Source organism: Scardinius erythrophthalmus (assembly GCF_964197995.2).
Source record: "Scardinius erythrophthalmus genome assembly, chromosome: 4".
Lineage (NCBI taxonomy): Eukaryota > Metazoa > Chordata > Actinopteri > Cypriniformes > Leuciscidae > Scardinius > Scardinius erythrophthalmus.
This window is the reverse complement of record NC_138224.1, coordinates 23,334,745-23,355,435: the sequence shown is the minus strand read 5'-3', so window position 1 is coordinate 23,355,435 and position 20,691 is coordinate 23,334,745. Positions and strand designations below refer to the sequence as shown.

The 20,691-nt window shown below is 37.3% G+C and overlaps 1 protein-coding gene across 1 annotated transcript; it reads right to left on the bottom strand.

Moving 5' to 3' along the window:
• Positions 1-10,133: 10,133 nt before the first annotated feature.
• On the bottom strand, positions 10,134-11,851 carry LOC308689807 (shaker-related potassium channel tsha2). Its single transcript, XM_081363818.1, has one exon. The coding sequence runs from the start codon at positions 11,707-11,709 to the stop codon at positions 10,273-10,275; it is 1,437 nt and encodes a 478-aa protein (XP_081219944.1). The 5' UTR covers positions 11,710-11,851; the 3' UTR covers positions 10,134-10,272.
• Between the last annotated feature and the right edge of the window lie 8,840 nt (positions 11,852-20,691).

Here is a 20,691-nt window from a genome sequence, read left to right as displayed (position 1 = left end):
AGACGTATCAGAAATTACACTTTGCAAACGTGCAGGCTTTCGCACGGCACCAAACAACGCTGCAAAATAAATTCTTTAAAGACCACGGCCGGTCTTTGCAAACATAAAACAACACTGCAAATCAAAAGTTCGCGGCGGAACTGTTTCTGGTCTTTATAGACGCTTGAAACGGGGTTTTTCCTTCTGGTTAGCTAGACCAGGGCTTTAACCCGTATTTTATCGTTTCTTAACGACATACCATCAAATATATATATTTGTTTCTGACCGGAGTAGCGTACTTTTGCTCTCGGGTTTTACAGAAATACCGGTAACAATGCCTGAGGGACTCCTCTGTTCCCATACAGGTCTCAAAACAGAATTACATGTAGGGTCACAATAAAAAGAGAATTTTTTTTAATTTTCTCTAATTCTGGACTCGCAACAACACTGTAAATACTGCAGTTTCCCCAATAACCAGGTTTGCTGGCGGGTAATGGCTTTTCGCCCTTTGATCAGTTTTCGAGTCGACTTAGTACTTTTCAATAACGTTATAAGATTCAAGCGCGCACACAATCATTAAACTTTTGAAAAATCACACATGAATACAAACTTGCACAATCTGTATCAAACTGAGTATGAGAGTGCCCACATTCCTAGACACCAATAAATATGTAACAACAATGACTTATGTTAGGGAATTAATTAGCTCAAATTAGCCTTAATGTGAATATGCATATGTTGCTTACATGAATTAAAGAATTACCAAATAGGGAATTGGTCAAAACCTCGGCTTATATCAGCGGTTACACAATTACTTGTAGTACTCCCTGATATAGACGGGTAGAATATGTTCAATTTGGGGAAATTGTAGGTATAAGTTGAAGAATGTTCATTTATTGTACGAACTGTATGTCCAGCACACAAAAGGTACAATATCTGAACGGAAATCTCACGTCTTTAACACTGATAGACAATCTCTTTTCTGTGGCCACAAGAAAATAACTTATCTTAGTGTTTTAGACCATTTGAGATTTCTTTCCATAGCAAAATTTATCGTAGAGCGTTAAGAGGTAAAGATCTGCACTACTCAGGGACTCAGTATTGAAACAAACAGGCAAACTTAATTCAAATGATTTAACAAAGTTTATTCAAACGAGCTACTGGTTACATATACTAATTTTAAATCACACAGGAGTAAATATGCATAAACAAAACAATATACGATCGCAGATAAGGAATATAACAAAATAAACGTAAGATCAAAGGTTAGAGTAGGGGAAGAAAAGGGAGAATATAAGAGAGAGAGAGAGAGAGAGAGAGAGAGAGAGAGAGAGAGAGAGAGAGAGAGAGAATTTTAAGAAAAGGTTTTGTGTGTGTACACTGAGAGTGTGGTAAGGAGAGGTGTGTGTGTGTGTGTGTGTGTGTAGGAGCACGCCTTTAGCAGCACGTGGCCGTGTGTTTATGTCTAGGAAACACGTGGAGAGGTGGACGTGTATGGGTGTGTGTAGGTGCAGATGTGTGCGTCAAAGAGTGTGTAAGTGTGAGTGAAGAGAAATGAGAGATAGGTAGAACAGTTCAGTCATTCACCTGAAACCCCAACAGACACAGTAATATTAGACACTTTAAACAGCACTTCAGATTGGAAATTAAGGTCTACGTTACGTCTGAGTTGTAGATCGGCCCTCTTTGTGTGGTCTCGTCTGTGTTGGACGGAAGCAGAGTCACGTGATTACAGCGTCTAGTTGCTATAGCGACTTGAAGCGAGCGGAACTCAGCAAAAGGATCTTTAGCTTTAAGTTGGTATCTTGGGTTGGTTGAAGGAGACTATCAAAACTGAAGTAAGGTAGTTTGAAGAAAATAAAACTTGGAAGAAAAATGAAAATAAACGCGAACGAAGCTTCCAAGGATGGAAGAAGGCGTGTCGTCTCTCTCTCTCTGGCGATGTGCACTGAGATCAGAGAAGCGCGGCATTTTGAAGGGGTTAAGCCCAGCCTCTTTAGGTGCGTGACCCAATCGCCTGGAAGGGCGATTGTGACTACCTCCTGACGTTTTGTGGAGGCTCACGCCCCTTCCTAATAGTTAAGGAGAAGCTAAATTTGTTCCTATCGTTAATAACACTGGATTTAATAAAATAATGCGTCTTCGGAGATTTTGGGTTAAAGATTCCACACCGTTGGGATTTATGGAACACAATGATACCACGAATGGTATCTCTATGACATAGTCACCCATGGATACATGATTTTTCGCGATTATAGTCACATCAAATGGATTACAAATCAATAAACTATATAGGCATAATATTTGGGGACAAGGGATCATGCATACATCAAGAGAATACATTTTAAACATTTCACAAGATGATTTTGATTCACACGTGGTAGGATCTGTGTGTTTCTGTGTGTGTGTGTTGACACAGTTTGAGAGTTCAGGCTTGGCGCTGAACTTTCGTCCTTGAGGGAGGGGTGAGAGGTTATGTGTGTGTGCGCTTTTCTGGTCTTGATGAGATTATCAGTTTAGCACATCTGGTTAGACAGAGCTCTTTGTTTTCTGAGCGTGTTAAATGAGTGTCTAAATGTAAATAAATGTCAGAGAGAGGATCCTTGGGGTTCTCTCGAGATTGCTCTTATTGGTCAGCGGATGTTCGCCAAGCCATAATTCCGAGGTCAGCAGTAAGGAATCTCTGTTTTCAGATTAGGCAGTTAATGATTTGCGCAAACACCGACGTCGCGCACATGCGCATCACATATTCAGTCCACAGGTATGCGCGTTTGAATATATATGTGCGCAGGCATGTAGTCCTTCTTTACAAATCAACCCTCAACAAGCTACTTGTGACACTACAAAATACAGAATTATTTATCGCGTCTGCGTAATCACGTAGTTACTCTGTACAGATAAAAACGACAACGTTCGACTGAGCCTGGTTTCTCCCAAGGTTTCTCCCAATGTTCAACAATATTATTGATCTGACTGCATTGACACCATTATATGAGAACCCCTAGCGGAGAACCCCCTGCACTAGCCAAACACATTTAGAAATGTGCCATCTTTGCTCATTGCGACTTGTGGGCACTAAGTTATGGACTTTTTTTAGCAAATTACCTGAACCACTAATGCTATTTGGCTAATGGCTCTAGAGCCGCAGTCCTGCACAGGTCCGATTTTGTAAATCCGCACCCGCCCATACCCGCAGTGCTTAAAACTGCATCCGACCCGTTTTCCGACAGCAGCACTAATTAAAATCTGTGCCCGACCCGCTTAAAATAGAACCGACACCCGACCCACACCCGAAATAAAATCAGTTTAGCCTATCACATTATATACACACTTACAAAAATGCTGGAAAAACAAAATACAAACAAAACAATTCAAACAGAATGCAAAAAATTCAAGGCTTGTGCTAATACAAAAAAATCCCTCACCGTGTACTGCCTCAAAGTGTCTTATATCATTGCATACAAAGTTCACAGAGACAGCCTGGTTATGGTGTCCTTCGCATCTCTACGAGGCACCTTCATTTCTGTCCCCTTTGAAAAATACTGTTCGATAGAACTGCTTGGTTTGTTACTACAGTTACATGTAGAACTGTATATTTGCCTTTCTTCTGTGTGCTGTATCACAAATCTTTCTTAACCTGAGTATCTAGATGGGAAACTCTAAAATACTAGAGTATAGTGTCCGAATTCACTCACTTGTTTTCATTCAGTCCTTCAAGTGGACTATATTAGTTGAGTAATGTAGGGAATAGTGAATGAGGATATAGGGGGCAATTTCAGACACAGCCACAGTCTTAACTTAATGGCTATGTTTATGCAACTGGCCTTAGGAGTTCAATTAGGAAATTTAAGTAGCTTTTATAAACGTGCCTAAGAAAAAAACATTACTGGTTACTTCAGTTACATTACTTCAGTCAAAACAATGGCTTTCAGTTAAAACAGCTCAAACATGCATTTTAGTCTGGGACTATGCTTAAGCCTTGTCTGTGAATCCGGGCACAAGTTTGATTTAGAAGTTCAGAGGAAACCCTAACTAGGATGTCTTAGAAATATCAACACTGTGCTGCTGTGCAACTATGTCAATATCACGCCTTTGAAAGCCAGAGCTGTTTCTTTTGCACTGCAACAACAACTGCAGCGAGTCACAAAGTCACGCTGACCTATTCAACACCTGTGAGCTGTAACACAAGCCAATAGCACGAGTGCCACACATGACAACAGCATTATGCAGTCGCTCTTACTGTGTCTTGCTCATCATATTTTCCAGCAGAAAAAAAAAAAACTCTGTTCCTGTCAGTGTTCATTCAAATGCTTAGACAGATTAATATTTTGGAATATTTTGGCCACACAGACGGTCCGCGGCTGCTTAAAGGGTTAGTTCACCCAAAAATGAAAATTCTGTCAGTAATTACTAACCCTCATGTTGTTGAGAGCTGTCTCATTCCTCCATAGGCCTCTATGTTATTGAAACTTGCCAGCCCAGAAAGTTAGTAAAGACAATGATTAAAATAGTCCAAGTGACTTCAGTGGCTCAACCATAAGTTTATCAAGCGATGAGAATCATTTTTGTGCGCAAAAAAAATAAAAAAAAATAACGACTTTATTCAACTATTCATTTTCTTCTGTGTGGGCCTCTGAGTGAGTTCACGTAGTGTAACAGCGCACAAAAAGTATTCTCATCGCTTGATAAACTTATGGTTGAGCCACTGTAGTCACTTGGACTATTTTAAACATTGTCTTTTCTAACTTTCTGGGCTGGCAAGTTTCAATAACATAGAAGCCTAAGGAGGAGCAAGACAGCTCTCAGATTTAATCAAAAATATCTTAATTTGCGTTCCGAAGATGAACGAAAGTCTTATGGGGTTGGAACAACATGAGGGCGAGTAATTACTGACAGAATTTTCATTTTTGGGTGAACTAACCCTTTAATATTCTAAAGCATAGACCTCTAAATTACCTGAATTGATAATAAATTCTAAAAGGTGTTCGGTATTTAAGTTGTAATGCGAGCAGGATCTATTCAAATTTAACGTATGGCTTCAAATCACCTTTATTTATATAGCGCTTTTTACAATACAGATTGTTTCAAAGCAGGAAAATACTGCAACAAAGTTTGTTTCTAGAAGAAAATATCGTCACAGTCCAGCTTAAGTAAGTTCAGTGATGGTTAATTTTTGTTGTAAAAAAGTTATTAATTTAGTTAAGTTATTTATATAGCCGCTCTGGTGAAAACCATGATGTCATCGTCCAGCTCAGTTCAGTTCTCATATAACGGTGTCAATGCAGGCAGATCAATAATATTGTTGAATATTAAGTGTCCCCAACTAAGCAAGCCAAAAGAGACAGTGGCAAGGAACCAAAACTCCATCAGGTGACAGAATGGAGAAATGTCTAATGGTGACATAATGATACTAAGCGAGACAGTGGGTGCCTGAGCCTCCCCAGCTCTACAGCTCCCCACAATTTTTCAATGTAAATCTGTGGTGAAAAATGGAACTGCAGCGCCCCTCTTATAGAGATCCATTGGGGCAGATTTCAGGCTGCCCCGCTTATTTTCACGTTACTTTACGTAAACTTCGCTCCAGACCAAGACGATATCAATCCACTTCAGCTATGTGTTTGCATCAGGTCAGTAACTAGCTGGCATGTCTGTTCTTCCTATGTGGAGTAACATATCAAATGAATGAAAGTATAAATCCTTTAATTGAAACGTGCTCATGTGAAGGCAATTCCAAGAGTGTTCTATGCGTTTGTCATGTGTGTAATTAATTACAAAATAATCAAAATAACAAAGTTACTAAATAACGAAAAGTAAGGAATTACTCTTAATTTCATGTCATGCCATTTAATTTCTTCCGATGTAATTGCATTAAACACTGAAAAGACTATAGAACAATTCTATATAAAAACAATAGTGGACTTAACATCAAATTTTAATGTTAATGTTTTTAATATAACCTTCTCACTTTACACACTTTGGTCAGTTAAAGAATAATTTATGCAATTTACATATTGTTTAATTAAAAGAATTAAAAGTGCAGTTTCATGTCTATCCTTGTATTATTCAACTGGCTGAGGGGTGATATGGGATTTATAAAGTAATTAGTAATAAGTAATCCAATACTTTTGAAATTGAGTAATTAGCACAGTAATCACATTACACTGTTGAAAATGTAATTAGTAGCAAGTAATTAATTACTTTTTTAGAGTAACTTACCCAACACTGCTTGTCAAGTAACATTAGAGCGCCACCCTCAGGCTGAATAACGCAACCACTACCAAAAGTGTGTCTGCTTGTTTTCAGCGATTGTAATATAAAACTAACAAAATGTTTATCATAAACCACCGCTAAGACCCAGAATTTGCCCAACCTAAATGTACGGTCAGAAACCGCTACTGGTTTTAGAGCCAATATTCCTGGGCCATGAGGACGTATATGAATCACATGACGGCCACTGATCAACTGTAAGTGCCAAAGCTTCCTGGATTATGAAAGTATCCACAGCTTGAAATAACATGACCTTTGCCGAAGTGAATGTGACAGTCAAGAGTATGTGTGTGTGTGTGTGTGTGTGTGTGTGTGTGTGTGTGTGTGTGTGTGTGTGTGTGTGTGTGTGTGTAAAATCTATAAGCAGAACACACATTACAATATGACATGGTGGGTTTCTCTACGTCACTCTTATTTCTGTCTTATTTCCATGTGACCAGACCAGCATTCCCTCATAAAACATTAAACACATATGGACAATGCGACACACCAATATTAAAGTGGGTCAGGAAAATATATATATTATATTTTAATAATATCTGTTTTCATTCCTGTCAAGGAATTCAAGCTCACTTAATATTTATTGATAAACAGTATTTATGCATTGCAATGATATTATTATTATTGAAATAATATCTCCATTTAATTTAATAATGAATTTGCATGTTTTGGAGAAAGACGTACAAACTCTTTCACAATGTCTCTCTATGGAACTAGTTTGTGAGGGATCTCTAGTTGGATTGAATAGAATTGGACATGAGAACACATTTGGATGTTCCCCAATGCATTTTATGATCACTTTATGCAATATTAACCTTACGTATCAGAGATATCACAGACATTTACGCAACATTAGATGCAATATTATATTATAGTAGTTAGAATTTTTAGATAATGTGGAAAAAATGACTAAAATCCAAAATTCTCCCTGAAATCATTAAACGTTATTGGACACTGACTGTATCGTTCACGTTGTCTATTTTTGTCTGGGATTATTTAAAATATAAACTCTAGCCTCACCAGCAAACACTTAATCTGATCCGCTCCTTGAATCATATGCTTTAGTTTAAGGTCAAATATTACAGAAAGGATATTGACAAAAGAGATAAAAACAAGCACATACCGCCCCCTAGTGTGAACAAAGAGCACAGACAGAAAGTCTGCATTATCGTTTGTTGTTATTATAGATCTAGAATGAATAATTCTTGGTTTGTAATCTGCATACTGCAAGTCTTTTTTGATAACTATATTTATAGACCTGTGTCACATTGCTGTGCAACTGAATTGAGTCATGTGCTTCTTGTTTCCTACATGAAAAACAGGAAACATTGATGGATGTGATGTTATAGCATATAATAATACAATACATAGTTTGTTTTTCTTAACCAATAAAACAAAAGTGGTGTCTTTCAAAATAATTAACTACTACCTTGCAAACCATTACATGAAAAAGTTTAAAGATAAGTTTTTAAAAAAAAGTTGCACTTTTTGTGGTAGTTCTGTTGTTAATGTTTTTTTTTCATCTACTAGAAAGCCTGATATTTCAGGATTTATAATGGCTGTGAATTGTATTGGAAGGATATACTGTGGTGCTTTGTTGATTATGGTCAATCTAAGAAAGGACAATTTTGCATAACAAATTCACAGAACCAAATATTCTATACCTGTCTTTTTTTATGAAGGAATTTGAGCAATAACTCATACTATATCCTCCTGGGACCCAGGAATAGAATTTTGTCCTCTGTAGTGAAAATTATATTTTAGTGAATTTCTCTGACACCATGCATGTCACAGTTTTATTCTGGATGTCCTGTAAAGAGCACATTCAGTGATTTTAAGAGATACCAAATGTTTGGAGGTTCCACCATGAAAACAACTTTTCCTTGGTCTTTAAAAAAGACTAATTAATTAGTCATTAAACATTAATTTAGTGATTAAATGTAGCACTCTTATTATTTAAATCAGACTACTTTTCAAATTGTATTTCATAAATCAAAATCTCAAGAAAATGTTATGGGGGTTCAAATCAAAATATGACTTTCTGTTACAGAGCAGGGCATTGATTTAATACATGTACACTGTAGAGGACACCAGACACCTGTTTGTTTGTTTGTTTTTTCTCTTGTTTTATTTTGTTTCTTACTGTTATTTGTTACAGCCTGTATCAGGGGTCTCCAACCCTGGTCCTGGAGACTTCAGTTCCAACACAGTTATTTTCACATCATCCTGAACACCTTGATAAACTGCTTCAGGTGTGTTTGATTAGATTTGGAGCTACACTGAATGGGTCTGCTAAATAATAATTGTATATAAACCTAAAAGTATTTTATTCATATTTATAAAAAAAATATATATATTGGCATTAGAACTATTACAATTATACATATTTCCTCACAAATGGCTAATTCTAAAATGGACACTTTAGCACACATGCACAAAATGATGTTTGGATGTGCAGTGTTACATACCTCATCCTGTCTGAACTCTTCTTGTTATTGTGAAAATCCCATTAAATGAGCAGAAAGTTAGAAGAACTTGATGATGTGGTGTGTGAATTTTCATTTAGTCCGTTATTTGACGTATAAATGACGTTGCAAGAGTTGATAATCCAGCCAATAAGCAGATGGGGGTTTTCTTCCTCACAGTGACGTAATAGCGAATCCCTTTTTGAGCTGAATTCGTGATTCTTGATGCTGTTGCAGAGCAGAAATGTAGACGCGTCACCATTGTGTGTGTTGTGGGTTACGTCCTTTAGATCGTTACACTGTATTCACGTGTGATGCATTGGATGAGCCTCTGTAGCTTAGTTTAGTTTGACTAGGCCTGATAAGAAGATAACCCTGACTATCTGAGGGTTTATAATTGAATACATTTATGATAGAATGTCGTTGTTTTATAATAAAAGCACCAGAAACCATATTTTATGAGAGTAAATTAAGGAAACAATAATAGCCCAATGTCTCCAGAACCGTCTGGAAAGTTGCTATGGAAACACATTTAGTCTCCTAAAGGTTGCAGTTTTCACCTCTGTCCACTAGATGACGCTATTGTATTGTTAAAAAAAAAAAAAAAAAAAAAAAAAAAAAAAAAACTCGTGCCCAGAGTTGAGCGCACATTGTTGGAATCGAGCTCTGCTCATGCATTCCATGCGCATCTGTTGATAATATGAAGAAATAAAGAAGCTTACGTCAAAAATAATGCTGATCATTAAAAGTCTATCCCTGCAGTGCTTCTAACATAGTGCGAATTCCTATTTCCAAGTAATTTTAAGATGTCATAACATTTCAATGCTAATTTGCAATGGCACCGATTTATGACACAACCTGAAAATAAAGTATGTCCCTAAAAATTATTAATAATCTCAAAACTGGTTTGCTCTTCTTCTGATCATTCTCAATGAAAGCACAGAGATATGTGTTTCTCAGATTTCAAAATTAATCGCTAGACATTAGCTTAAAAAAAATAGAAAATAATAACAATAACAACAGCAAATGAGCTGGGTAAGTCGTTTTCCAAATGACCTTGCAGTTGAACTGTCCTCGTTAGAAAAAATAAATAAAACAAATAACAAGATTTAGCCTATGTATGTATTTTGGTCCTACTATTTTTCTCCAAATAAGCAAATTGGATGTAAACTTTATCGCACTGTCACCGAATTTGTTGAAAAACCAACGGATTACGCACCAATGAATTTATGTCTACGAATAAAGTGCTACACGTTGATTTAATTGGGCTTGCTAATAATAACATACGTTATATTTTTTCCTATTTGTTTATTTTATTTTTGCGCCTACAGCTAGCCTACGTCTCGCGCTTCGATGATCGGCGATCACAACAATGGAAGACAGTTTGGAAAACAATCGAACAATCACGTTATAGCTAAAATCCGCTGTCGTAGATTCCAAAAGAAGTCCGTGTTCCACGCAGATCATCGGACATCTACTCAAGCCAGCGCCAGGGATGAGGATGTACTCACAGTCACAGAGAAAGGTGCGCTTCTTTGGGTCTATAATTGGCTTTCAACATTCATACATCAGTAAGCTTTCCTGCGTATGCTTTACGCGGGCTGCAGTTGGTGTATTTGACTGAATCCCCATCCTCTGAATCCTGATAGTCTGATTTGGAAAGGGACGCTTTGCTGTCGCTCCTTTTAAATTCCTCAAACGAGGATTGCTGCTGGCCACACGTTACATGCGTGTATTGCATCTGCTCCCCGTGTTCGGTCTCCCTGTGGTAGAAGTAATTGAAATTGGACACGATGACGGGCACTGGTAGAGCAATGGTGAGCACACCAGCGATGGCACATAAAGAGCCCACTATTTTGCCACCGATGGTGACTGGGCACATGTCCCCGTAGCCTACAGTTGTCATGGAAACCACTGCCCACCAGAAGGCATCGGGGATGCTGCTGAACCCCGAATCGGGGTCGTCTGTCTCGGCGAAATACACGGCGCTGGAGAACAGTATAACTCCAATGAAAAGGAAGAATATGAGGAGACCCAGTTCCCGCATGCTTGCTTGAAGGGTCTTTCCCAGGATCTGAAGCCCCTTTGAGTGTCTGGAGAGCTTGAATATGCGGAACACCCGCACCAAGCGAATGACCCTCAGGATGGCCAGAGACATCGCTTGCTGGCCGTTGCCCTGATGCTCGGCCAACTCCAGACCCAATGTGATGAAGTAGGGAATAATGGCCACTATGTCGATTGTGTTCATGATATTCTTAAAGAAGGCTGGTTTGCTCGGACACGCGAGAAACCTCACGAGCAGTTCAAAGGAGAACCAGATGATACAAAGGGTCTCCACGATAAAGAAGGGGTCTGTGAAGGGATTGGGCTTCTTTAAACTGGCAGTTCCATTTAATGCGAGGGGCTCCTCGTGTATTTTCCCGTCCTCCCTAAACTCAGGTAAAGTCTCCAAGCAAAATATGACAATTGATATCAAAATGACGAGCACTGAGACTATTGCGATGCCCCTCGCGGGTCCAGAGCTCTCGGGATACTCGAACAACAGCCAAACCTGCCTCTGGAACTCGTTTACTGGCAAAGGTCGCTCTTCCTCCTTGATGAAGCCCTCGTCCTCCTTAAAATTCTCAATGACTTCTTCTCCCAACTCGTAGAATTTGATTTCCTCCATAAATATGTCCACAGGAACATTGACGGGTCTCCTCAGCCTGCCTCCAGACTGGTAGAAGTAGAGAATGGCATCAAAACTCGGTCGGTTCCTGTCAAAGAAGTACTCGTTCCTCAGAGGGTCGAAGAAGCGCATTCTTTTCCTGGGGTCACCGAGTAAGGTGGCAGGGAATTGCGCCAGGGTTTTCAGTTGGGTTTCGAAGCGCAGTCCGGAGATGTTGATGACGACCCGCTCGCAACACTCCTGGTCTGCCCGTTCATGTTCGTAAACATCTTGGGACAGGACTGTCAATGCCACAGTCTCGTCGAGGTTCTCCCCGGGCACCACAGTCATGTTTGTCCCCTCAAAAGGGCGAGTCGTTTTCGCGCCCCGGTCCTCGCGCTGTTCGTGGAAAATGGTCCAAGCACTTGTAGAGCGGCGCGTGTCGCGTCACTTCGCGCGCATTTTCCTCACAGAGGTGTCTCCTCATTCCCTCCCCAAGATGAGGCTGGCAGTCTGGACGATTGGCTGTCACATTCACAGCATTTTAAGCAGCAATGCCCTCCCTCGCTCGCTACGAGCTCTATGGCAAGCCGGAGCAGTATTTAAACAAATTAATATTATATGTTACAGGTGCTTTATTTTAATTAGTCTATTGTAAGGAGTCTAACTGAAACTACATATGTCATTTTCTCTAGTAACTATACAAGATGTGTGTTTATGAATATTGTTTTGCAATATTTCAACTTGAGTAGGCCTATAAATGTTTATTTTGACTTTCACTAATTAAATACTTGCCAACCCTCCCAGCCCTGTTGTTACTTTTGCAACTGCAAACCACAGAACTAGCACAACTGCACATACAGGTAGAAGCTGTACACTGGAAAACATGTTTGTAATTGTTAACAGAAAAATACTGTAAAAGTACAACAATAAACACATGTTAATTGGTCAAATGTAAGTTACCTTATATATGTTAATTGGTTAAATGTAAGTTATATATATGGTGAAAAAATGTAATTGGTTTAACATCAGTCGTTTTATTGCAAAATAACGTTTATTTGCAAGTAATAATTATGAATTACCATATAATTTACAAATATTTAAAAAAAAAGTAAAAAGACATCCCAGAAGTCCCTGTGTTACACATAACATATGATTACATTTTTATAAATAAACAATTTTATAAATATTTTTGTTATCAATGTAGGTTACATTAGTTAGTTTTTTGTTGCATTTTCTGTTATTTAGGTAATTGTAAATAAAATCCACTGAAGTTTGTAGAGAACCCAAGTGCAGTTTATTTACAAAACAAGATCATAAAGGCATGGCATGAACTCAAGACATGGACATGATGCTTACCACAGTGGTTACTACTTGACAAGGATACGTGGCATACATGAGGGCTTTAATACACACAATGACTAATGACAAGACAATGGACACCTGTGAACAATGAAACAATCAGAACATCACACATAAGACAAGGAAACACATGGCAGGATCATGTGAATAAAACAGGGAATCGCATGACAAGACATGAAACATGACTGACTTGAAAGATGAACCAAAATAAGACTTGACAGTAATGTTTATTGCACTATTTTAGGGCCATGTGTGTTACCCTGATGGTATTTTGTCTTTTGTATGACCTTGTTTTGACCATGTTTTGATCAACTCTGATTCATCATTTTAGCATTCTATTGTGCCACCTGTATTATTGCAGGGGTTTTCAAACTTTTTGTGTGTGTGGACCACTATTTGTATTTAAGAATTTTCGCGGACCACCTCATAATACACATAATAAAATACAGAGTCCTACCTGAATTAATCTGCACCTCTAAATAGGCTTAGGCTACTAGCACTAAAACTATAACTGGTCATCACATCAGTAGCTACAACAGACTTGTTAAAAGAAAGTTTACTGCACACAACGGCTGCCACATATTTAATTTATTTATTTACTCAAGCGCCCGATCGAGGGCAATCAGGGCATAATCAGGTTCATTTGAACAACAGGCTTGAAATATATACAGTAATAAGAACACTGGAATATAGTCAACATTTCAAAACCTTTGGCGATTTTAGGGGATTATTAATCTTCAGAGTTTTACAAGTCCTCAAAAAGTACAGGCTTGAGTTTGTCCACTTAACAGCACATCTGCAAAACATTTCAGAAACGCGAGATCAAGAAACTAACTGGAAATTAAAATAATAACAGGCCTTATTCATTCCATTTATAAACATTTCGTTTCATAAACTAGATGCCTATTACTGTGCGTTCACAGTTATAGACCCCTTTTGCGCCTACGTCACGGCGCTAGCTGGAGGCAAAACAAACGGAAAACTGGAGGCGGTTAATACAAACCAGCACAGATTCGGCTACATAATAAGGAGCTTAAATTATTATTTTTATTATTAAAAGTCATTTTGTTGTGTTCTTGGGTGCAAGAATCAATGAAAAATGAGTATGCTGTATCTGGAATTTTTATTTCTAGAAAATATTCATATCATTAAAATTGCACCGTAGTGTCACTCTTTACATTGTCGTCTTGGCGCTGGCTAGGCAGAACTGCAGATCGCACCACACAAGTCTTTACATGACCATTCAGCACATAGTTATTGGTCAAGCGTATCACTAGACGCGGCAGGCGCGAATTTGACATAATCCCTTTTTGTACACATTGTATCAATTCGCGCGTCAAGAGCGAAATTGACGCGCGTAAAAACAAAAGTTTGAAGCGAAATTTCATCCGGTGTGAACGCACCATTAAAGGCTATGCGTGTGATGTGATAATGAGAACATATTAATTTGCCTCTGCCCTTTTCTCCTCAGAGAACCTGTTGCTATCCACCGAACCAATGTTGTGGTTCTAACGGCACTGAACTTGAATGTCACGGCCGATCACCACTAGGCTATTAGTAATCACACAATAACTTGACTATTTAATTAAAATGTTATATCAATATAGGCCTACATATTCTTTTTACTTTTCTTTTTTTATGGGAATTTCCTGGTAAAATGAAGGTAAAAAAAATATTATTTTATATTTTATTTTGCCTTTCCACGGACCACCTGCAGTACCCTCACGGACCACTAGTGGTCCGCGGACCACAGTTTGGGAATGGCTGTATTATTGTGTTGTTTATCGGTACATCAAAAGGCAGATTTTGGTGGCTTAGTTTAAGTATTAACATTATATCAGTTAATGAATTATATGGTTATAAGTTGTTAAATATACATGCATGCTGTAAAACTAGAAACACTGTCCAATGTGATCTAATGAGTATTCGTATGTATTTGTACGTAAAGTGTGGTTCAACTATTTGCATTTACTTGCATAGACATTGAAACGTACAATATTGACCCATGACAGTATCTAATAATTAATTGAATAATTATTTACATATGAACTTTACAGATGTTCAAATGTGTATGAATCCTTATTTATGAATATTAAAATGTGGCATTCATATTTTGATTCTGTTGTATTCAGTTGCCATATCAATGACATTATGTTTTCGGTCGTATTTATTAAACGCAGTTTACTAATTTATTTAATATGAAATTGTAACATTTCACTCTATTCTGTGTGACTTCTGCTGCAAACTCATTTTGAAGGATTACATGATATTCTGGTGTTCTTTGGTCATTTTTGACCTAAATATGTTACAATTTTTTTTTCTTCTTAATCGAAATGGTACGAAGGTTTTGGCACTTGCTATGTGAGCACACACACACCAAAACTCATGGACATGATTCAACACATTAAATGGTCCTGAAAAAAATAATCACACTGACCGCATCCAAAATGACTGGAAATGAATGGGAGATGAATTTCATCTAGTGGAAACTTTTGGTACTGCGGCCAACAAATTTTTTTTTAGATATCAGGCTCAAATATTTAACAGTTTTTCTCACAGTTTTAGAGTAAAACATGTTCTTGGAAATGTATTTTTCATATAATAATTAAAAATAGTATTTTTTGTCTTTAAAAAGAGATCAAACTTAAGTCTGTGCTCTAAAGCATTCAAGATTTACAACAGTTAAGGTTGGAAATTCAATTTTCAGGTCTATGCTCAAAAAGTGAAAAAATGGATTATAAATACAGCGCAAATATAATTTAGTACTACAAAATCCCCTAAAAATACAAAATATTAAATAAAAAGCATCTAACTAAAATGTAGTACTTTGATTTCATTGAAATAAAAAATTAATTTCTGTAATTTTTGACCGACACGCGAAGAGCACCAGAGGGTTAAAAAAGACTTCCCTACACTTTAAAACCTTAAAATGAATAACATTTATGTGATCGTTTAACCATGACTTACCATTTAATATTTATTTTGTTTGCTGTGGACAGGTTTTTTCTTAGTATATTCCTATGCTGTGACTGACAATAGAACCATAAAATACACCAAAAATGCAACATAAATTCACAAAAAAATGCAACGTAATTTTACAAAAGTAATCAATTTTATTTGTGCACTGTAATCTAGATCTTTAGAATCCATGCGACTGCGAGGAGCAGACCCAAATTCAAGCCATTATTCAGCGACCTTCATCTCCATTTTCAGCAAAGACTGTAAACGTCAAATAAAACTTGTTATAAATTTAGAAATTGTCGCCTCAAGAAGCTTTACGTCACATTTTACGGCAGTGATATCAAACTCTCATTGGCTCTTGCCTGATTCATCACAAATTGTGACAAGCCGTGTTTTGGGTGATGTGCCTTTTGAATGAGAAATACGTGCCTTCACGGAGTGGATCGGAATAAGATCCACTTATTGCGTTTTTGTCAAAGGCTAAGTCTGGATTGGATTCAGAAAGATTATCAAAACATAACTAGAGTAGATAGAGCCCTTCAAAGCTTACACAGTCCTATACCATTTCCTGGGTCAACATTTCATTTAGTAAGATTTGGCAGTTTTGATTTATATACTGTTTAATTTTTGATGATTGCATTAGTTTACATTTGTGCAAGCAATGTTTCTATAGTGTGTTGTTTTTGGATCTGGAGATTTGTATTATTTCAGAAGATAATAAATAGCACACCCTATACCATATAACAGTGAAAACATGGATTGCCAGAAAATTCCGTCAGCGTTGGGGAAAGAGTTAATACCTATTAATTAACTATGATACAAGCTGCACTGTCACAGTATTTTTATGCTGAATTTCTGGCAAATCAAAGCTGCCATTTTTTTTTACCGTAAATTTAACAGGATAATTTTTACAGTGAATTAATTTTTCATGAATGAACTCTTTCCCTGCCAGAGTTGTTTTGTTTTTTGTTTTATAAAGTTGACAAAAGTTTTCACAAAAATGTCATGGCACCCAGAATATTTTGTTGTATGAATATCTGAACATGCAATATATCAAAAGAAAGATAAGATTCTTAAAAAAAAAAAAGTTTTATTCTAGCTTCATGCATTTTTTTTAATCAACAATTGAATGTGGGTAAGTTTAATAAAAAACAACAACATTTTGAACAAAAATCTGAGAAAAACGTGCATAAGCAATGCTTTTTTCACTTGTGTCTGTTCCTTTTCTGCCTTTGTTTTAATCCGGAGAATCTCTACTATTTCAGAAGATGTATAATAGCGCACCTCAATAACTTTAGGTAATATGTACACTTTATCTGCTAATATGTATCTTTAAAGGAACACGCCGACTTTTTGGGACTTTAGCTTATTCACCGTATCCCCCAGAGTTAGATAAGTCCTTTCATACCCTTTTCATCTCTGTGCTTGCCGTAACTCTGTCTGACGCACCCACCGCTAGCCTAGCTTAGCACAAAGACTGGAGGTAAACAGCTCCAGCTAGCATACTCCTCCCAATAAGTGACAAAATAACATTTTCCTATTTACATGTTGTGATTTGTATAGTCACAGCTTGTACAAATAACAAGGTCACATGAGACACAGCCATCTTCTAATCGTATACATACTGGGAACTATAATCTCTGAAGGCGAAGCACTGCTACTTCTACGGAGTGATTAGAAGTAATTATCAGTTATCTCTGCGCAAACACCGACGTCACGCACATGCGCATCATGTGTTCAGTCCACAGGTATGCACGTTTGAATATATGTGTGCAGGCGTGTAGTCCTTCTTTACAAATCAACCCTCAACAAACTACTTGTCTGGCCTTAAAAATTGAAAATTTTAAAGTGTACCATTTATAAAATTTTATAAAAGTCTTTCTTATTATTTTTTCCAAGCTGTTAATCAATAAAGACAAGATTGTTACATGAAAATAATATAATAACAGCTGCAAATGAACATGTTTACAGTATGTCTCTTTATGCTAAACAAATATCACATCAGGTAAACAACCATTTAACTAAGAATTTAGATGCAAACAGATTATGTACAGAATCACAATGAAACAAAGTAATTTTTGCATTATCTACAGTAAATGCGAGTGGTGCTTGACATTACATGCATGTTAAACTAATGAGATACTTACTGTTAATCAAAAAGTAGAAATAAAATTTCATTTCAAGGGCTAAATGTAAAAATGGCTTGCCATAGAGGGCTGTCTATGAATGTGCACATTTAGAATTAATATGAGAATACACATCCAATTCCAAATGATGTTTAGAAATACTATTGTTTGTAACTTAAACAGACCATCCATAATCTTTGATGGCAACGTACAGCTGGTTTAAAGTTTAATTTTATTGACACTTTATTGTCCTACAAGCATGGAGCACAAATCACAGCGTTTCCTTACATTTGAAATTCTTCTCATTCCAGGTCTGTGCTTCATTTTAAGCAGTATTTATACCATTCATCTTATGATGTCATTGTTTAAATACTCCAAACTATAAAAATGCTTACAGCTATTATGTAAGTATCTGAAAAGCTCTAAAATGCTTCAACACAACATTCACTGGTGGGTGGAGTTGTGGGCCAAGTTGAAAAGAATGACGAGGAGACCTAAAATAGAAATAGATTTCTTTTCCCATGGAGTAAATCCGGGAGCAGCACAAGGGGAGAAAAAACTACACAAGGGTCGTACCCTTTGTTAAAAAGACATTTGCATAGTTCATAGATTTTTAAGACACTTGTGTGGTACGGCTCATGCTTGTGTGACACAGCAGGTTCATTCGAATTGCCTTAAATTAGACGGAAGTTATATTTTAATAATATTTGATCAACTTTTCCATGTTGATATTTTAGGAAAAGGTCAAAGTAATGAATAAAATCGTCCCTTTCCACATCCACAACATTGTTCTGTCCCCATTCTTGACATTGTATTATGCTTTCAAATATGTGCTTGGTAAATGGTAGTTATTCAACCCTTGCTTTACTACAGATTCCTCCATTAAATCCATGACCAAATGTTTAATTACACTCATTAAGTGTGTAAATGACCTTCACAGTTTTGACTAGTTTGCATGGTAACTCACCCTAGAAATATGCAAATAGTTTATAGCATCATTGCGTTCACTTCCTATCCTGAGAAACATCTGGATGTGAGGTCTGTAAGCTGTTTTCATTTTCTCTTTTTCTGCATTTTTCTTAATTGGAGACCGAAAGATCAGAGGAATGGCAGTTCTGTAATTTAATTGACCCTTATATTTTGCATGATTTTTTTATTTAATGAAATCAGTTCCCACCATATTTATCACACCGCTGTGAGTCCCGGCAATCATTCCTCAAGAAACACGCAGCTCAGGTATCCAGCGTCCTGCGGACTCTATCAAGGTGACTTACGCTCCATCAGAAAGCAAATGCCGCAGTGATTCATGCGTCTTTGAGAGGACGTTTTTTTTTTGCGCTACTGTGGAACAGATCAGAAGAAGGTTTTCCGGTTACACTTTATTTGGTAACACTTTATTTTACAGTGTCATTGTTCACATATGTTACAATTTAAGTGTACAATTAAGTACTAATAATAGTAATGAACTACATGTACTTTCTATATAATAGGGTTAGGGTTAAATTTGGTTTAGAGTTAGTTGCATGTAACTATGCATAATTGACTGTTATTACTATAGTAACACTGCATGCAAAATGTGTATCAGGGACACTGTAAAATAAAGTGTTGTCCTGTAGACACTCAGTCTTTTTGTCCAGGGATGCATTAAGGAATTGCACAGGTCACTGCTGGTGTCCTGGAACTCAGAAGAAGATTACATTTACAGGCTCCACCTACATAAGATGAGAGCTGCTAATTGGCTGAAAAATGAAGAAGGGTGTCACTTGTTGTGAGTGTTTGTGGGAACACATACAGTATCACTCTATGACATTCATTTTATCTTAATGGTTATATTTTATTTTGATGGTCCCCTTTAGACATTTTGTTGACTATACAGTCAAACTAAAATGTATTTAGACACCTTCAACATTTCTCTCATTATCACAGTTTATTCGTAATGGGTGTGTTTTGCAATAAACCAATCAGAGTCTCATCTCCTCATTCCCTTTAAAAGCCAGTTGCGCTCACGCCGTGGCGGATTAGCTATTTACATGGTGGAATTTGCAAGCGGAAAGACTGAACGCGTCTCCAGCGAGGAAACGGATCTGCTCGTGCACGAGGTTAAAGCACTCAAGCAGGCTATCTACAGGACAAGCTGGATTCTACCATCTCTTTATGTACACAATAATCATTTTTTACATGGTAATCCTTTTATTTTTAAATATTTTGTTAATTTGTGGGCAGCTGTGCGTCCCTGTGTGTGCAATAAGCAGAGTGTACGCGCGTTGTGCACCCACCTATAGGCGCACATTGCTAATGCTCCCTTTAAATAACAACAAAAATACTGCACCATTAACTTTAGCCCAGGTTTTTGTTGGTCAATGGCGCAGTCTGTTTCAGTTACCTCAAAATAGCAATGCGCCAACAATGCGTCTGAACACACCTAGTTTTCAGACCAGCACACCCATGGGCGCAGAAATGGGAGAAAATGCATTTGCTATTTAAACAACGTGGCGCATGATGTGAAAATGATAACTGCGTCAGGCTGAAACTAGCAAAAAACACTTGCTTCGCGCCTGGTGCTGGCCTTTGCGCCTATTGCGCCAAGTGTATAATAAGGCCCTCAGTGTTTTAAAATTAGTTCCGATTTTAACAGTTGTGTAGTGAATTCCAGGCTTAATTTAAATTTAGCCATATTTAAGCACTACATATAACAGAATATCTCTAGGCATATTGATAGCCATCACTGTCTGCACCTCAAAGCCACCGGCTGCTGTCTAGTGTTTTTCGGCGCTCATTTGCAAAAAGTTCAGCATTTCTCAACTTTTTGCCACTCTTGCCACTTGCTCTGCAGTCAATCTACTTTTCCACATTCCTCTTTTTACAAATATGATTATTTGACCTA